This window comes from Solea senegalensis, linkage group LG13, assembly GCF_019176455.1.
Source record: "Solea senegalensis isolate Sse05_10M linkage group LG13, IFAPA_SoseM_1, whole genome shotgun sequence".
NCBI classification, from domain to species: domain Eukaryota; kingdom Metazoa; phylum Chordata; class Actinopteri; order Pleuronectiformes; family Soleidae; genus Solea; species Solea senegalensis.
In genome coordinates, this window is record NC_058033.1 from 18,548,966 (window position 1) to 18,568,140 (window position 19,175).

Genomic DNA, 19,175 nt, shown 5'->3' on the forward strand with positions numbered 1-19,175 from the left:
GTGTCTATGTTTGTGAGTCATAGGCGATTAATGTGCGCGTGTCGCTTCTGCTAAACTTCATCTAGTCGATGTTAATGAGTTCATTTGTTTTCATTTAATTGTTTTATTAAGTATGATTAAATTATACTTACATTATTAGATATGGCACACATAGATATACAGCGCATACTATTTATCATCCAAATGTGATTTTGTAGAAACTTTATTAACAAGACGAAACACTTCTTCGTTCTAGTTAATTGAACTATTACTTAAAAAATAAATAAATATTATTATCAATACATAATAATAATTATATAAAATACAAAACACACACACACTTATATATATATATATATATATATATATATCGCTTGCATCCTTTTATTTATGTTTATTATTTATTATCTTTATCTTTACTGTCTTTGATGACTCTTATCTTATCTATGATATTTACATGTTTATTAGTCATAATTATAAAGAAATGTAGTTTTTTCCTCCCTCTCATGTTTAAAGACACAAAGAAATACAGACGTCAACACATTAAGTGAGAAATATACATTTAAATATGTAAAAACTTATATTCTTATATGAAAAGTTACTAAAATAGACAAATAAAAACTTTTAAAAACGTTTTGAATCAAATATTATTTCTTATATTCACACAAAATAATATTTTCACAGAATATCAAAATGTGTGAGTCACTTTATCTTGTTCCGCTGGGGGCGCTGTCTGGGTTTTTCTCACAGTGACGGTGAGAATTCCGACGCTCCCTGAAGGCGTCCCGAGCTTCCGCTGTTACGTCACACAGTTTCCGGTCAGACGCTTCTCCAGGATCAGCCGACTGTTTTCAACTTTAACTGTTTTGTGTTGAAACTTTTGAACACGCGCAGCTTCCGGCATGCAGGCGCTGCGACGGTTCAATCTGCGGCCGCTGCGAAACTGGAGGGGTGAGTACGACTTCCGGTTCCCGGTTTTTGATTCTAAGGAGGAAAAAAAAGTTTGAAAACACAGACACACAGACAGACAGACGGAGAGAGAGAGAGAGAGAGAGAGGAAGACAGACAGACAGACAGACAGAGAGAGACACACACAGACAGACACACACAGAGACATACAGAGAGAGAAACAGACACAGACAGACATACAGAGAGAGAGACAGACAGACATACAGACACAGAGAGACAGACATACAGACACACACACACACAACCGTTCTCAATCTTTATTTCTTCCTCTTTGGGTACGTGTGTGCGTATGTCAGATTATCATGTGACAGCACAAGTGTTGACCTTTGACCTGAGGAAAGTGGAGCTGATGCCTCTGGATCAGAGGAAACTGACCTTTGACTCTCAGGCCATGGTGACGGAGCTGCGGCAGAGCGGTGAGGACACACGCGCACACACACAGAAAAGTAACCTTTAACCCTCAGCTGCGGCAGCGCGGTGAGGACTTTGGTGCCTTTGGTGTGGGAGAGTGAGTGGTGTTTTGTCCTCAGGTTTTGACGAGCGTCAGTCCGACCTCATCGTCTCCGCTCTGGTGACGCTGACCACGTCCAACATGGACATCGTGTACAAAGACATGGTGACCAAAGCTCACCAGGAGATCACCGTACAGCAGATCATGGCTCACCTGGACTCCATCAGGAAGGACATGGTGATCCTGGAGAAGAGCGAGTTTGCCAGCCTCCGCTCAGAGAACACGGTAACGCCGCCGCGCTGTGTCGCTATGGAAACCAAACACAACAACAGTGACCAAGCTGCGTTTAAGTGACTGAATTCATGTTCAGAGTTTTCAGTGTTTAACGTTGTTTTTTTTTCCTACAGACGATGAAGCAGGAGCTGGAGCAGCTGAAGACTCGACTGAAGGTGACATTTTGCTTAAGTCTGGTTTTTATCTGGTTTAAGTCTGGTTCAAGCCTAGTTAATCTTGGTTTGAGTCCTTGCTGTTTTTGTTTTTTCAGGAGGAGAATCAGAAAGTACGAGCGGAAACTAAACTAGACCTCAACTTAGAGAACAGCAGGGTCTCTGACATGGTGAGTCAGTGAACGCATCACAACTTAGTCAGTGAACACATCATCACTAAGTCAGTGAACGCATCATCACTGAGTCAGTGAACGCATCCTGCTCTGTGCAGGAAAGGACAGAGTCGTCTGTACTTCCTTAGAAGGCTGGCATCCTTCAACGTCTGCAGGAAGCTGCTACAGACCTTCTACCAGTCTGTGGTAGCGAGTGCCCTCCTGTACACAGTGGCGTGCTGGGGGGGCAGCCTAAAGAAGAAGGACGCTGCACGCCTGGACAAACTAATAAGGAAGGCAGGCTCTGTTGTAGGCACAGAACTGGACAGTCTGACATCCATAGCTGAGCGACGTACACTCAACAGGCTCCTGCCCATCATAGACAATCCACACCATCCACTACACAGCACCATACACAGACAGAGGAGCAGCTTCAGTGACAGACTGCTGTCAATGTCCTGCTCCACAGAAAGACTGAGGAGATCATTCCTCCCCCATGCCATCAGACTCTTCAACCTGCATCATAAATGACACGCATACGCAAGCAAACACGTACATCGCATTCTTTTTAACGCCTTTATATTTTTTATATATTTTTTCTTTTTCCTTTTTATACATGTTTCAGTTTAGATTTAGACTGTACATAGACTTGCATGCCTCTTATGTTTCTATCGTGTAACATATTCTGGAGCTGCTGAAACTGTGAATTTCTCTGTGAGATGAATAAAGTATCTATCTATCTATCTATCTATCTATCTATCTATCGCATCATCGTCACTGAGTCAGTGAACGCATCATCACCACTCATTGTGTTTTTCTTTCAGTTCAATGAACAAAAGAAGAAGCTGATGGAGGCCATGACAGAGTTTCGTCAAAAGGTAAAGACTCTGAAGATACTGCAGTAATATTACGTACCGTGCCATGTTGACGGTGTTCCTCCTCTTCCTCCTGCTCCTTGCTCAGAAAGTCGACCTGAAAAACGATAACATGGAGATCAACAAAAAGATCGACCTGCAGGTGGCGTCGCTCAAAACTCTGCTGGAGTCTCTGAAGCTGGAGATGATCACCTACCTGGCAGGTAACTCTGCCCCCTGACCCCACCCCTACAGTCACCAAACTCCTCCCCCTCCACAGTGACTCACACTGAAAGGTTCTTTGTCATGTTTCTGCTCAGGGACCATGTTCTCCTGCCTCGCCATCACACTCTTGGTTTACAGACTGTGGAGGTGAAGGACCAGGACTGGGATGAGGACCAGGATTCACCCTCCAAGTGCACCAACAAATCCAAATCTGAACTCAAATACATTAAAGTGATATTTGTTAAAGTAACAGCAGTAAAAGTATTTCAGTCTTTTATCACAAACATTGACTTAAGTTTTACTTTAATTACATTTACAAATTAAGTACATTTACACAAACTGTATTTTTAAAGCTGCTTTCAGACCTGGTTTCACCCTGAGTTGAGTGCAATATAAACCTGGATTAGATCTGGTGAGTCTTTTTTAACATGGTTTTGAACCTCACAGACTAATGTAACACTTTTGTGAATCTGTGTTGTAAATGTTTTTTTGTTGGAATAAATGTTTATTTAAATTTGGTAATATTTTGTCACGTCGCTTGTTTTGCGCAAACATTTACGTTTCGCTTAAATGCTTCCAATACATTTTATAATTAAACTCAATTAAGTGTAAAATTCTCAGAAACTGACAAAAATCCAGATTGTTTTAACGCAGACAAGCTTTTATTTTGAGGGAAATCATCATCCACAAACACGTTTCAGACTTTTTTATTTATTGAAAATGAGGGACGAAGAAAAAACCCTCACCAAAAAAACAAAAACAAATGAATCAGCATCTTCAGAGTGAACCAATCCTGATGAGTGGGCGGAGTTTGTCTTCAATGGCAATGATGCTTACCTTTTTTTTTTTTAAAGCCGCCCGCCGGAGACGCTCATTCAAACGTAAAACACCTGAAACTACGAGATGAAGGGAAACAAAGCGACGCTCGTTCAGACACCGTCACAACAACAGATTCCAAAAATACTTTTTAATTTATAAATTAAATCATTTCAACAAATCATTGTACGATCAGTTCACACAGAGGAGATGACCTGAAATGGTCGTGTAAGAATCCAAATACAAAAATGTATTGACCAGTTACGTCGCTGCAAGCTCTGCCCCTCCCTCCCCTCCCCCAGAACGCTAAAACAGCGTTGACGGCGCATTATTAGCAGCAGCGCGCACGCCGTTCACGATTTACTCTCCTCCGGTTTTACTTCTTCTGTGAAATCCTCCACCTCTTTCTTCATATCAGGGAGCTCGGCGGCCTCGGGCACCACTTCCTGTTTGACTGAGACGGCGGCAGCAACAGCGCAGGAAGTTTCCTCCACGTCTTCCTCGGTCTTCACGAAGGAGCCGAGCGGATGATCGGTGAGCAGCTTGTTGGGCGACGGCGTCGCATCGACATATGTCGTCTGAGGCGGAACAAAAACAACAACATGTCAATCAAACGACGACATCCTGTTATTGACGATCAATAAAGAAAGCGAGGCGATCGATGACTCACATTTTTATAATCTTCAAAACAGGCGGGATGGAAGTTCTGAGAAAACAAACACAAAAACACGTTAACGTCAGAGCGACTGTGAGCAGCAGAGGGCGCTGTTCACCGTCACCCCGAGCAACAAGAGCTCAAACAATCAAATCTGCTGACTCAATTGTTAGCTTAGCCGTTAGCTCCACCACTGATACCAACAGTAATGAAGACATTCTTATGTGTTATTTTTTGTTGTGTGTCTCGTGTCGTGGTGTTATTGTCCTGCTGTATTCCGTTGAGCAGTTTGTGTCATTGCCATGGTTACCTTGTCGTCCACTCTCACAGCGTCCTTCAGAAACCAGTCCTCCTCTTCTTCCACCCAGTACGTCTCAAACGGCTCTTGACAGATTTCACACGACTGCAGAAACGGAGAAAAAAAGAAATAAATAAAAAAATCAGCCAGACCTTCCCCGCCTGCTGTCTCCTAATTGGCTGACAGGCTGGGTCAGCTGACTCACCTCTCCCACTTGGTCCTTGGTGGCTCTGACACTCTGGAACTCCTTCTCCTTGGCGGCCGCCTGGTTCTTCTGGACCTCCTCCTCGTTCACCTTCTCAAAGAAGTGACTCTTGGCTCGCTCCTCCAGGTCTGCGATCTCCTCGAACTCGATCCAGTCCTGACACACACGCACACACAACGGGATTATGCTAAAATAAAGCTGAGCCTGCAGATCTTATCTACAGGTGAAGAATCAGGAAAAAGACCGCCGCCCGATTGTGAAGTGGGACACGACAGGACCCTGACACGCGAGAACAGCAGCTTTTTGTGTCCAAAACCAAGATTAGTCCTTTTAGACATTTGATGCTACGAAGTCTGAGCTTGTCATTTGATGCTATTTCAAAGACATCACGAGACAATCTTAACATTGGCTCCTCCCTCATGTGCACGTGTGTGTGTGCTCACCCTCAGGCTGTAGTACCAGCGCCGGTGTGTGACCTTCTTGCTCGCCACCTTGCCCGCGTGGTTCTGTCTAAAGTGCCAGTCCAGGTGGTCGGCGTACATGTCGGTCTGCGCGGCGGTGAACCTCATGCTGCACAGGCAGCACTGGTTCCCTGAGTACAGCTTCGTCACAACAGTCTCGTGGCGCCTGCAGGGGGTGGAGCCAAACAGTTATTAAAAACAAAAATCAGAGAACCATCAGAACGGCAGGTGGTGGCGGCGGTGTTTGTCCGTGACTCACTGTTTTAGGTCGTCCACAGTAAAGCTGGTGAGGTCCGGGACGTCGTCTTCCTCCTCCTCCACCTCCTGCTCCTCCTCTTCCTCCTCTTCCACCGGCGCAGCTGCCGGAGTCACGACGGCAGACGACTCTGGAAACAATCAGCACAGACTCAAATTAAACTCATGTTTTTTTGTCCACTTTCACGATTGGAACTCAAAAGCCGCGTTGACTTACCGGCCGGCACGGCCGGCACCACATCAGGCTGCGAGGGTTTGATGATTCCGGTGGAGATGAGTTTGGTGAGCAGGTCGTTAACGTCAACCTGACCAAAGTGGTTCTCCGGAGGCAGCGCTGCACGACACAAACAACCAACATGAGGGACAAACGTTACGAGCACTTGTGACCCGACCTCGGGTGCGTCGAGTGAAACTTACGCTGTGGTGTGAAAGGCACGGCGCTCTGAGGCAGGAAAGGCTGGTTCACGTTGGACATCATGTTCACCTGAGGACAAGGACATCAAGTGTTTGATTAAGGGGCATGAAAAGGATTAGCATCAAGAACTGAACCGGAAGCACCTGGACAAACACGATTGCACGTGAAAGGTAAACAAACACCAGGCAGCGCATCGCGTTCTGACAATGACTACACTGAACTCAAGCGTCCTCGACTCAAGTGAAACTCATTCGTTAAGAACACCATAAAGAAACTGAAGTTCTTTGTATCGATCAGAAAATCGAGAAGCAGAAGCGTACGCAGTGTTAATGACGAGTATTACAAGGTGCGTCGCTCACCGGCTGCTGTACGCCGACAGTGGAGGCAGCTGTGCTGAAGAAGGAGGCGGGGCCTGGCTGGCTGAATGGCGGCACCGGCTGCATGTTGTAGTTCCCTCTTTGCAGGTTTGGCTGTGCTGGGAACACTATGGGCCCCGCGGGGAAAGCAAGGCTCATGGACTCTGGGAACCGTTGTGGGGCCATGTTGAAGTTCTGCTGCGGCACCTGGGGGTTTTCGTAAACAGACGGCGCCATCTGCCGCATGGGAGGCTGCATGTTGTGTTGGGAGGAGAACCTGGGTGGCCCCTCAAAGTGTGGGTGGTTCTGATGGGATACATTGGGTATGTCGTAACGGGGTCCCGACTGTCCCGGAACATCAAAGCGATTCTGACCTTCAAACCTCATGGGGCCCAGTTGGTTTGGAGGGCCCTCGAAGCGCATGGGCCGCTGCTGCTGGAAGCCAATTGGTCCAGGAGCCATGTTGTTTTCAAAACGCCGTGGTTCAAAGTGTTGCATGGGGCCCTCAAAGTGACCAGGCCCTGGTCCCGGGCCCACAAACCGCACCTGGGGCTGTTGGCCCATGGGGCCATCAAACCTCCCAGGACCCTGTGGGTGACCTTCAAATCTGCCCATCGAGTCTCCGCCTCTTATTGGACCATCAAACCTCTCTGGTATGTTGAGATGAGGCGGTCTGCCACCATCAAACCTGGCGGGCCCCTGGTGGGGAGGCCCATCAAACTGCGCCGAGTCATCATACCAGCCGGGAGGGTGAGGTCTGGGAGGGCCCATGGGATCGAGCCCATCAAACCTCGAGGGAGGGTGACCTCCTTCGTGAGGTGGCGTGTGTGCTGGTGAGTTTGTGTGCTGTCGGACAGCAGACGGCGGGCCTACGCGGGCTGGCGCCTTGAGGATGGATTTTGGTGGAGGGAGGGCAACGTCAAGACTGAGAGGCACGTCATCACTGTGCTCGCTGTTGGGGCTCTCAAAGCGTGGGACCGGGCTCATCTCAACCGAGTCTTTTTGGTGAAGAGGTGAGAGGCGTTCACGCTCAAACCTCGGGGCAGGGGCGTCTGGAGCACCTGGGCTCGGGCAGTTCCTGTGGACCACAGTGCCAGATGGCAGGGGTCCCTCTGGTCTCCGAGGGTCAGGGTGCCTGGAGTCAACCGGGTACCTGCGTGGAGCATCGTACCCACTCTTCTGTTCCTCGCGTTCGTCGTAGCGCTGGCGCTCGGTCAGTGGCGAGTTCCACTCTCTCTCACCTGGAAATGAAGACATACTCGTCACATGATCTCTTTAGCTACATTCACACCACAACCCAAAGCGATTCTGGATCCTGCTCGCCTGGAGCTAATGCTAACCGACAGCTTCAATCAACTGACATATCACTAATTTCAGATTTGAGGCGGACTTACTGGGCTCTCTGGGGTCAGCTCTTCTCCTGAAGCGAAGGTTCGGCAGAGATTTCAGCGTGGGGAACTCTTTGCCGTGGTTGTACTCCTCGATCATGGGGCCTTGCGGAGGATGTGGATCTTCCCGCTCTTTACTCCGTCGTTCATCTGAAGGTGTCGGAAACAAACAGATGTCAGTGACACAAACGCAAGCAGATTCAAATCCTGGACGGGACCCTGGAAGTGTTCTACCTGAACTAACCCTGAACATGATCCAAATACTGGCCAACGCAGTTTTTAAGACATGGATCTGAAACTCAACAGGTCCCAAGTTGAGTCGCCTGAGACCTGCGAGGACCTGAAACTCTGAGGGCTCACGGTTTCTCACCAAGAATATTCTTTGGGACCCTTCCCTTGGAAGGTGGAACGGTAAAGTTTTGCATTGTTTGGGTTTGGAGAGAGAGGAGAGAGGTGTGATAATTAGGGATGCACCGATATGACTATTTCCGCCGATACCAATATTAATATTGCTGCTATGGCCGATATCGATATATGTTTTAAAAAAAAGCTTCTGAGATGATAAAGGTTTGTACATAATGAAAATCATGCATTTATTTTCAAAACATGTTTTACCTCCAAATAACAAGGTCACATAAGACACAAGTAAAGGTTTTAGAAACCTTTACCACTTGTAGCAAGTGTGTAACTAAATTACAGTACAGTTTAACTCCCTCAACTCACTAAACTCCTGTGAGAAGGTTTGGATCATAAATTACAAACATGAACATAAATAAAAATAATACCCTGCCAAAGTTACTGTAACCAAGATAAGGGCGTCTATACTGGGTACGTAAATAAAGGCAACAACAACTGCGCCACTTCCCTTAACAAGAAAACTACACAACAGATATGAGAAACAATACCTGACAAGCTCTAATAAGAGCTGCCATAATAAGCTCTTATATAAATAATACTTTATCAAACTTGCCAGTATTCATGGCAACCAGATATTTATTCAATTGCAAAACATCAGAAAAGTAGCGCCGACTTGGCAGGTTGTTGCGCTATCAACCGTAGGAACCCTCGGCTGGTCGTCAAGAGCAATCATTTCCATTACCTTGATCGTTATTGCCCTGGCCAATGTCTTCCTTTGGTCGAGTCCCAGCTGCGCTGCTTTCTTTTTTGTCTGCTGCCTAATGTTACTAGTGTTAGCTTCCTGCCGTTGTTTGTGTACTTCAAGGTGGCGGTTTTTCAAATGACATTTGTGGTATTGAATGACTTGACGCGGAACCCTCCTCGCATTACCTCGACTTTGCAAGCATAATGCATTTCGCGTATCTTCTATTGACACCCTGAAAAATCACACACACACACGCCACTGACGCTGTCATGTGCCCACACAAATGCCGCGTGGCCTCCCCTTCCCGACACACACACACAAACAGCAATTAGACGGGTATAAACATCGGTTGTTAAAATCGGCGCAGTTTTACTCATTGGACCGATGCCGATATGTTAAAAAATGACGAACATCGGCCGATAACAATATTAATGCCGATATATCGTGCATCCCTAGTGATAATGATCAGCTTACCTGGTCTGTCTCGTGGCGTCCGGCTGTATTTATGGGACGGTGCGTTTTCAGTGCCGCGTCCACCGCCCATCTTCTCGCCCTGAGCCGCCACCTCACCGTCCTGTACACTCTCATCGCCCTCCCACTCCTGACCGGCCATCCGGTGAGTGACCTGCGTCTTCCTCAGCTTGGACTTGTGCTCGTAGTACGACAGCTCCGCTGCGTTCAATCCATCCTGGGGGCAGGGCTGAGCAGAGGGCGGTGACGGCAGCAGCGGTGGCTGCTGCTGCTTCTTGGGTGAAAAGTCGCAGGAGTCGTCCCAGCTGTCCGAGCGCTGCAACTTTTCCTCCTGATACTGGAAGAAGTGTTTGATCTGGTGCGCCATGTTTAGGAAGTCCTCCCGGGAAATCTCGCCACTCTCCAAACGCTGACTGGCCTGCAGAGAAACACGGCAACGACAGAGAAACGTGAAAAAGATCGCCGCAGTGGAAAAGACGTGGCTGGCGTCACCACGTCTGCAGTTCTGAGGACGCAGCACAGTGACGGACGTTCACGTACCTATGGCCGTCCGATGCACAAAACGTTGACTGGCAATAAAACTTAACGTTAACGTTTTTTTCCAGAGAGGTCGGAACTTTAACTTCTTCACTTAGCTTCTATAGCTCAGAGGTATGAGGAAAAAACGGCTCACAAGAGCTGATAATGTGCTACATCAGTTGAGTTGTACAAACATAATATGGAAAAAACAAAACATGCAACAAAATAAAAAGGATTTTTATGGAAGATTTCATGGGTTCTTTACTCTACATACCCTCCTTAGAAGGTCCTTCTTGGAGGCGGAGCTGAGGACCTCAGGAATCTGCATGTCCGCGTCCACGCTGAGGCGGTGCTTCGGGGTTCGGGGTGTGGTGGGCCGCGTCGGGGTGCTGTACGGTTTGTGTCTCTGAGGTCCGGGTTTCACGTGCGTGTCGTCTGACAACTTCACTCTGAGGAGGAACCAAACAGAGACGTAGAGAAATGAGCTGTGCTTCACTTGATGTCACCAGTAGGGGGCAGATGTGTTTTCAGGATTCTTATTTCTCTCGTCTCAAAAACATCGATTTATCCATTTAATCTTTTTTTTTTTTTCTTCTTTTACCCCATTAAGCTCTACTCTGCCCACTAAAGTGTTAGGTGTTAGACTTAGTCCGGGACCCAGATGAATGGACTGGGTCTCAGGAGGCTAAATATTCACATGTAAGAGGCTGAAAAAGCAGGGGCTCTACTTATTGGTTTCTCAGGTTAATGTTTCAGAGCGATCACATCAGATGAGTGTTTCACGTTTTTAACTCACCGTTTCTCCTCCCAGGCGCTCCTCCAGCGGTGCAGCGCCTCCTTCGTCTCCTTGCTGCCACCGTCGTGGCTCCGCGGCGAGTGAGAGTCTCTGGACTCGGCGTGGCGGTCCTCAAGCGGTCGCTTCGACCTCCTGCTGCTCTCCGATTGGCTCTTCTTGGGCGGGAGCCGGTTGTCTCTGCCCGGCTTGCCGTGCGGCAGCTCGTCGGCGCGGACCCTCCGTGGCTTCCCAGGTTTGTGAGACGGCGACGGGGACAGCGAGCTGCTCCTGGCCCTGCTCTTAGGCGAGCGCCTGTCCTTCCTCTTAGGCGAGACGGGTGGCGAGCGCGACCTGGACCGCGAGCGGGTGCGCTTCCTCGAATGTGTCCGAGCGTTGCCTCCGCTCTTAAACTCTGCCTTCTCGGAGGATTCCTCCCGGTCCCGCTTTGTCACCAAGCCGTTCACCGACTTCCCTTTGCTTGTCCTCTGAGGCTCCGCTCCTGGCCCCACCTCCTCTCTGTCCTTCTTGTCAACACACCTCTTCTTCACCTTTGACTCATCGTCTTTGGCGTCTCCGGATTTGTCTGGTCGCTTCTTGAGCCTGGGGTCTTTCTTGGTGCCGTCCTGTGACTTCTCAGCCTCAGCCTGTTTGTTTTTCAGTTGGACACTTTTGGCCATCGGAGACGGAGACTTGGACTTGGGTTTGTCCTCCGCTGCCTCCTTCCTGGGGACCCTGGCTTTGTCTGGCCGGGCGGATTTCTCGGGCGTCAGAGCAGCACTCCCTGTTATTAGCTGTCCGTCCTTTTTCACAGCGGGCTGCTCTTTAGCCAGGGAGGCAGTGGGGGTGCCGGTGCGGTTCAGGCGCGGATCTCTGGTGGACGGTTTTGTGTCCGCCTCGGTCTGAGGAGGGATCCAGGGTCGCACAACGGGGGCAGTCTGGCCGACAGGTTTTGGTATCATCGTGGGTGTGGCCGAGACGGGAGCGAGCGTTGGTAACACAAAGCCACCAGCCTGCAACACGTTAACAAGCGTTAGCACTTATGTTCCACCAGAGGGAGACATTTTATTACCGACATCAAAACAACAACAAAGTGGATTCCTTTCAAGTTTTTAAACCCTTCGATTACCATCCTGTCGATGGAGTGCTGGTCTCAAACAGGAATAATGTAGCATTTCTTTTTCACCATCAACCAAAGCATTGTTGCTCTCTCTGTTGAGGATTAACAACAACAGCACAGAGCCCGGAGTGTGTCCGGCTGTGTCTGGCAATGTTGTGAAACGTGACTTCACCTCACCGTTTCATTTCCACTTTTTGCTCCATTTCAATTCACACCCGTGTGCGTTTGTTTTTGTTCTACATATCAAAAGACAGTGTGATCGTTTTTGTTCGCCTTTTCTGACAATTTGGCCTCACATAATATAAAAAATACCTCTTTTCTAATCTACACACAAGTCAGAACCAGATACTCACTGAAAAAGACACTCAAATTCAAATAAAAACTGAATTAAAATTAATGCGTTTGTTGTCTTAAGGCCATTGGACCATGTAACATCACTGCCTTGTTCTCGGTCTCTTCTTGTAAGTAAGTCAGTGAATAAATAAATAAATAAACACCACCATTACAAAAAAAAAAACATTCAAGGATTAAAAACGATGACATTGTCAGATGAAAGGAGGAAACACCACACTGATGTCACCGTCACACAGAGGGTCACATGATTGTCATCACACTACAGCCTCTCACCCGCCCACTGACAATGGACAGCGAGCGCCCCACGGACGGTGGTTTGTGGCGTTTGTGCACAACTACAGCGACAACGTCTGACACGACTCACCAGCTGAGCTTTGGTCTGCTCCAGCTCCAGCTCGATCTTCTTCTGCTGAAGCTCCAGGAGCTGTTTCTGTTTGGCCAGAAGCTGCTGTCGGATCAGCTGCTCCTGGGTCACGCTGGACTGACTCACGGCAGGAACCGGCTGAGGAGCCGGCGCTGCTGCCGGTGCTGCCACGGCTGCCGCCGGCGCCACCGCTGCCACTTTCACCACCGCTGGGGACTTGGAGGGAGCCGGCTGTGGAGAGGGCGCCTCCTCAGACTGGAGACACAGAGAAAGTGATTCTAATGGCTCTTCTCAAAAAAAAGAACCTGCAAATGATGACGTTTCTGTAACGACATTTGTTTTTGTTCACAACCCAAAATGATTCCGTTTTAACAATTTCTTTGTTTTATGGAGCAAAGAAACCAGAAAATATTCACATTTAACTCTTAGGGGCAGCCCGTGGTCAAGTGGAAAGGGAACTTGACTTGTAACCAGAAGGTCGCCACCCGGCCAAAAAGGGCTGGGGTGCCCCTGAGCAAGGTACCCAACCCCCAATGCTCCCCGGGTGCTACTCAGTGTGGCAGCCCACTGCTCCTAATTCTCGGATGGGTCAAAATGCAGAGGAATACTTTCTCTAAAAAAAAAACTAACTAACTTTTAGAACACAGAGCATTTATATATACATAATACAGAATCATAACTTTGACTCAACACACAAGAAGACACACACACACACACACACACACACCATGATGTCTTTTAGTTTCTAATATTATTACTTTTGACTTTTCTCTGCGGTATTTCATCTGACAATATATTTAACGCAAACAACACAGAGCACTGACGCTGCTTTTTATTGTCTTTTTTCAGCATAATCTGTAGACAATCTGATGAAATCATAAATAGATATTCTGTGACTTCTACAAATATCATTACTCAACACAAAACAAACACCTGAAGATGTGACGTATAAACATGTTTGTGTATTATTCTCACGGCAATTTACCAAGATATGTGCCGTGTGAGCAAGTCAGAGAAACTAAACAAATTTACCTTTAATTATTAGAAAGTATGTAGGTTTATGACAGTTGCTCGATCTGTCGCTGGTCGCTTTTTTAAAAAGAAGTTGCTATATGTGTGAAGTAGCATCTCGCCTGCTACTTTTGAGGTGTGAGCCGAACAATGACGAGCTGGAGATCCGTTAAAAAAAAGACTGAACGGTCCTTAAAACGTGGGTTAATATCTCCAACAATTGCGAGCAGCATCACAAACCCGCCCCTAATGAACTGGTTCAGTTACACTGAAAACAACTGCTTTACAAGTCACTCGTTTGTGTGTCGCACGTAAACCGAAGCCACGGCAGTTTCGTGCAGCAATGACTCCGCCAACACTGAGCAGTGAGTCCCGAGGTGGCACGTGTCCTCCAGCGGTCAGCTCTGTGTGGACGGACAGATCTCCGGTAACAGCGCCATGTTTGTGGGGGAACAGACGCGTCACAAGAAGTGCTCGTGCTACACAACTAAGAACGATCAGCTCATACACACCTGCTTTAAGAACTTGGGGTTGACGTGAATGCTGGCGTTGACTGTGGGTGGCAGCGGCTTGATGGGCCAGGCGGGGTCCTGCGCGTTGACACGCACGTCTAGCGCGTACAGCTTCTTTAGCGGGAACACTTCGTCCCACGTTGAGCGCAGCTTGAACAGACTCTTCCGAGTGCTTTCGTCCACCTACAAACAGAGGACATGACTTGGTCCACAGTGCCGACAAAACACCAACAACTTTAAAAAATATTCTTTAACGTGTGACAAATGTGGCACAAACAACTTAGAATCGTTTTATTAACAGATGATTTTCAGAAGCGGGTGACTTGACTACACAAGAGAAGCAACAGAAACACAGAAGCAGCAGGGGACGTGAAAGTGGACAAAGTCTGAGTGATTGTAAAAGTGTAAAGAGCGGCAGCAAAGAGAGCAGTTACCTTTTCAAAGACACATATAAATGAAGTGATTAGGTTTTTAGCAAACACAGCAAGGTACTCTCCTCCAACATTCTTCACTATGGAATCCACTAAGTACAAAACCGGAAGCTTCTCGATGGATGGGGCCTAGAGCGATAAGAGAACTCAACAAGTTTAGAAAACAACAAGGGTTAAAGCAACATTTCAGAACAAATACACAACCCCACAAACCCAACCCCCTCCTGCCCGTTCACATTTAATGTTACTGCAAAAACAAAAAAGTAAGGAAATGGTTTAAAAAAAGTGGAAGAAAGGGCAAAAAAAAAAAAAATCAGTCCACGCTTCATTTTCTTCTTCAGTCTGGATTCAAAATAAAGTCATTTGTCGTTGCGTTGATGTTGCGATTAATCCAAAAACATCCAGAAAAAAACCCTGTCTCAGTCAGTTCAGTGTCTGCGAACAGAACACGGATTTCTGGAAGCGTCCGTCCTCCAGAGTCCAGTCCACTTCCAGGAAGCGTTTACCTCCAAAGAGAGTTCCCTCGCCGAGAACCTCTCTTTGTACTTTTACCTCGATGTTTTCACCCTCAAAAACTTTTATTTATGAACTCTTTCAAAACTTTAAACCCCCAACCACCACCAGAACCTGAACATGAGAACCAGAGACTAAAAAAAGCTGCTGCTGTTGTAAATCAGAGCTGGGCTTAAACTGGGTTTAAAACTAGACTACACTGGAGCAGCGTTACCGTGGAAACACAGCAAGTCAATAAATTACACTGGAAATAAAAAATGACAAAAAGCAACTTTCACATGTTTTATTACAACGTTTAAACCATTCAATGACATTTCAGTAGTAATTCATAAAAGTAGGAGAGAGCAGAGAGCGCTTTTGTTTTTTTAAAACTGCTGAGTCACGTCACCTCTAAAGGGCAGTTTCACCCATTTCTTTCTCCGCTTGGTCAAATAAAAAATAAAGTTAAAAATCATTATGACGCAGCTGCTGACCAGGATTTAATTTTTTTCAGGTCTTTTACTCAGAAAAACTTGACAGAAACAGAACAGTAAGAGCAGCAGTGAAGAGCTTTCATTTTCTTTTAAAAAGGAAGTGACTCTGACGTCGACCTTCTGTAAATTTTATTTATTTTCCTACTGCTGTTGTGGGACTGAGACGTGTCATCTCAGATTGAAGAACACATTAACGATCTCTGGAAATGAGTGGAGAAAATAAAAACTGTGTATGTTTTGGGGTGAAGTGGCCCTTTAACAGCTGAGAGACACTGGTGAATAGACATGTTGGTGCTCTGGTGTCAGTGACTGAAAAAAAGACGATGAGTCGGAGCTGAAGAGACAAAATCCACCGTAAACTTCGATATACTGAGATGATGGAAAAGATTTGTTTCCCCTTGGGGAAAATTAAAACCTATTAAATACCATTTCTCCCGCGAGGCTTCCTTTCAAAATAAAACTGCTCGCATTTGCCCTGGTTTGTTGTGCGCTCGCACGAGTGTTACGACAGCTGTGTCGTTACATTCCTGTCGTTATGAAACAGAGTCTTTTAAACGTAACTTTGTGTCCAACATGTTTTCACTGCAGCAGGAAAACCAGACTGACTCATCAAACAAGCATCTATCTATGTGTGTGTGCGTAAACTACTCTTCCTTATTTTCAGTGAAATTATGTTAATGTGGCAACAAAAAATTAAGATAACATACTTTATTTGGTCTCTGACTCCAGAATGAGATCATCGGATCATGTTTGAGTTTCTATTCAACCATAAAAGCGAGTTTAACCTATTTCAACTTAAATTGGCAGAAAATCTGGGACAAAACATCTGTAAAAACTGTTTTCTACAGCTGTTATAATAATTATTAATGGATCCCTGAACATTTAATTTTTTTACATATCTGAGTTCCATTTCACCAGAATTAAAACTTCTTGTTGTATTTAATTGTTTAGTGGCTGGTTTATTTTTAGAAACCAGGTAACTGTTAACTTTTCAACTTATTTATGATCAGAAAATAACAAATACGAATATTTGCGATTATACATTTCCAGTTGTTTGCGGACTTTATTTCTAACTTCAGATAAACTACAAGTTTCGTAAACTTTTCGTTGAGTTAGAACTTTACAGTAGATTTCAGGTTGTTGTTTTTTTAACTTATTTTAATTCCATAAAACTTCTTATTCGATATTGAATTGTTTATGGTTTCAGAAACAACTTAGCTGTAGATTTAGTTAAGAGCAGAAAATAACAAACACTATGCAAAACAGGTGTTATGTACATAAGGTATTATAAATTCCCAGGTGTTTCGGGACTTACATGTGTATTGCGACATTAATTCAGACAAACCACTTTTAGCTTCATGAACTTCTTCGTTGTGCTACAACTTTACGGTGGATTTCCTCACGACTAGGCCCGTGGACACAGATGTTACACGTTAGGCTCTTTAACGGGAGTTACGTGACGTTTCGGAACAGCAAATACTACGCGTGGAATTAAAATATTCTTTAAAAAAAATACTTTTTCTCCCCCTCCTCGTTGTTAAGCGTCACTGACCAGAACAGCGACATGGATGTCGTAACGTTAGCCGCCATGTTAGCACATCCTCGACCTGGGCCTACAACATACATACATACATAAACAAGTGAAAGCATCTGAAATTGAATCTATTTTCATAAAAACCTTGCTTATTTGTGCTTCAATAATTGCGACGATATCCTTGGCGAAGGTGAGGTTCTCCTCGGCGAGGATGGTCAGCATGTTGATGTGCGGTTTGCTGTTGAACGTCAGGTCCTCCAGCGAGGACTGGTACTCCCGGCGGGCGTCTTCCCTCGCCGCGCTGTCGTCCATCTTTGAGCCGAAAGAGCAGGGGAGGTTCACAGCGGCCTTGTCGGTAACATAACAACCACGGAGCAGCAGACAGTCCATCAACTCCCCCGCTCACTGCTCACACCGACGGGGCTCCACTTTTACCGGAGCTTTCACGGAGTTTAGCAAATGCCGCCGCTGCTGCTGCTGCTGCTTCTTTTTCTTCTTCGTCCTCTTTCCTCCTCACCTCGTTTCCGCAGACAAGATGGCGACTATGTGTGTGCATATCAAAGCCCCCTTACGTCACAGCCTCCTTTATAGCCCACGTGACGTCAGCACACTCTCATTGGCTGGTGTGCAGTCGTGAGGGCGGATAAAAAAACTGTGATTGGTTCTTCTGAGTCACGGACACACAAATGAGCCAATGACGTGAGTGCAGAGCAACCGCTCTTTATTACATGATCTACTTGACGTGTTTAGCCGTTTAAAGATTTAATAATATATTCATAAACAATCGGTTATTATTCATCACATTTACATTTAAATGTGTCAAAATTGATCAGATACTGATTTAAAAAAAGTTAATGTTCACGTTCTTATAAAATGATTGTAAAGCCCGTGGCCAAGTGGAAAGGGAACTTGACTTGTAACCAGAAGGTTGCCGGTTCATATCCCCACCCGAAAAGGGCTGGGGTGCCCCTGAGCAAGGTACCCAACCTGCCAATGCTCCCCGGGCGCTACTCAGTGTGGCAGCCCACTGCTCCTAATTCTAGGATGGGTCAAAATGCAGAAGAATACTTTCCCTAAGGGGATTAATGAAACTAACTTTAAATAAAAATCCAACAGCTGATCATCCGATCAATAATATAGATCATAAGAATCTATGTAAAATAATGATTTATTCATCATTATTACAGTTAGGAAACCATTTGTTTTGTCATCCAAACTCAGCATTATCGTAAACATGTAACTGTCGTTTTAAATAAAAGAAACCAAACAAGTTGTAAAATTTTAGATATTTACAACTCGCCTATAGTTTCTTTGAGATGTTTGACGACAGTTTGTTCACACTGTTGATGCTAACACTCTAAACCCGCCCTCTTTCAGACTGATTAAACACATTTATGTCTGCAGCTGCCATGTGTTGCTCCTGCAGGCTAACTAGACTAACTACAGACTAACTGCAGTGACATATTTAGCCACTGTAACCAAACACCAGAGGAGATGAAGAGATGACGAATCACTGTGGTTCAGTCCAAAGATCAATAGATAATTTACAGAACACACAAAAATACTGGTATTAAGAGACAAATGATTGGTAAATTAATTTAAACTAAGAAAAACCTTTATATCAGTATCTTCATGTCCTTACTTAGCGTTGGTGGCGAAATTTTTTGACCCACTTTATTTATTTGTTTTTTTTTATTATTCCATTTTCATGACAAGGTGATGTATCATTCTGTGGCGCCATCCTCGGGATGTCAGGTGACGTTATACCAGCAGAGACGTCAGGGAAAAAACATCAGAATGAAACTCAGAGTAGAAAACAGAGGAGTCTTTATTTTATGGCGACGTCTCAGTTGAGTCTGATGTGAAGGACAACACTGTCGGGCTGCAACAATTAATCGACTACTACCAAATATTCTGACCATGGATTAATCAGTTTGAGTTTATATATACATACATACATACATACATATACGTGTGTAAATATATATATATATATGTGTATGTATATATATATGTATATATATATATATATACACATATACATACATATATATACATATACACGTATATATAC

At 45.6% G+C, this 19,175-nt stretch overlaps 2 protein-coding genes across 2 annotated transcripts; one reads left to right on the forward strand and one right to left on the reverse strand.

The window, feature by feature from the left end:
* Positions 1 to 628: 628 nt before the first annotated feature.
* ccdc90b (coiled-coil domain containing 90B) lies at positions 629 to 3,598 on the forward strand. The gene is made up of 8 exons (XM_044042843.1): positions 629 to 930; positions 1,245 to 1,364; positions 1,479 to 1,684; positions 1,807 to 1,848; positions 1,944 to 2,015; positions 2,822 to 2,875; positions 2,961 to 3,075; positions 3,172 to 3,598. Exons 1-8 carry the CDS (start codon positions 882 to 884, stop codon positions 3,225 to 3,227), a joined length of 714 nt encoding a protein of 237 aa, XP_043898778.1. The 5' UTR covers positions 629 to 881; the 3' UTR covers positions 3,228 to 3,598.
* A 118-nt stretch (positions 3,599 to 3,716) lies between these two features.
* Positions 3,717 to 17,653, reverse strand: pcf11 (PCF11 cleavage and polyadenylation factor subunit). Its single transcript, XM_044042841.1, has 17 exons — positions 17,246 to 17,653; positions 14,585 to 14,710; positions 14,151 to 14,333; positions 12,628 to 12,882; positions 10,814 to 11,802; positions 10,292 to 10,466; positions 9,502 to 9,916; positions 7,932 to 8,075; positions 6,541 to 7,778; positions 6,184 to 6,250; positions 5,984 to 6,100; positions 5,771 to 5,897; positions 5,494 to 5,677; positions 5,051 to 5,206; positions 4,858 to 4,950; positions 4,563 to 4,598; positions 3,717 to 4,470 (listed from the first exon to the last, which is right to left on the reverse strand). The coding sequence occupies exons 1-17, from the start codon at positions 17,489 to 17,491 to the stop codon at positions 4,246 to 4,248; spliced, it is 4,776 nt and encodes a 1,591-aa protein (XP_043898776.1). The 5' UTR covers positions 17,492 to 17,653; the 3' UTR covers positions 3,717 to 4,245.
* Between the last annotated feature and the right edge of the window lie 1,522 nt (positions 17,654 to 19,175).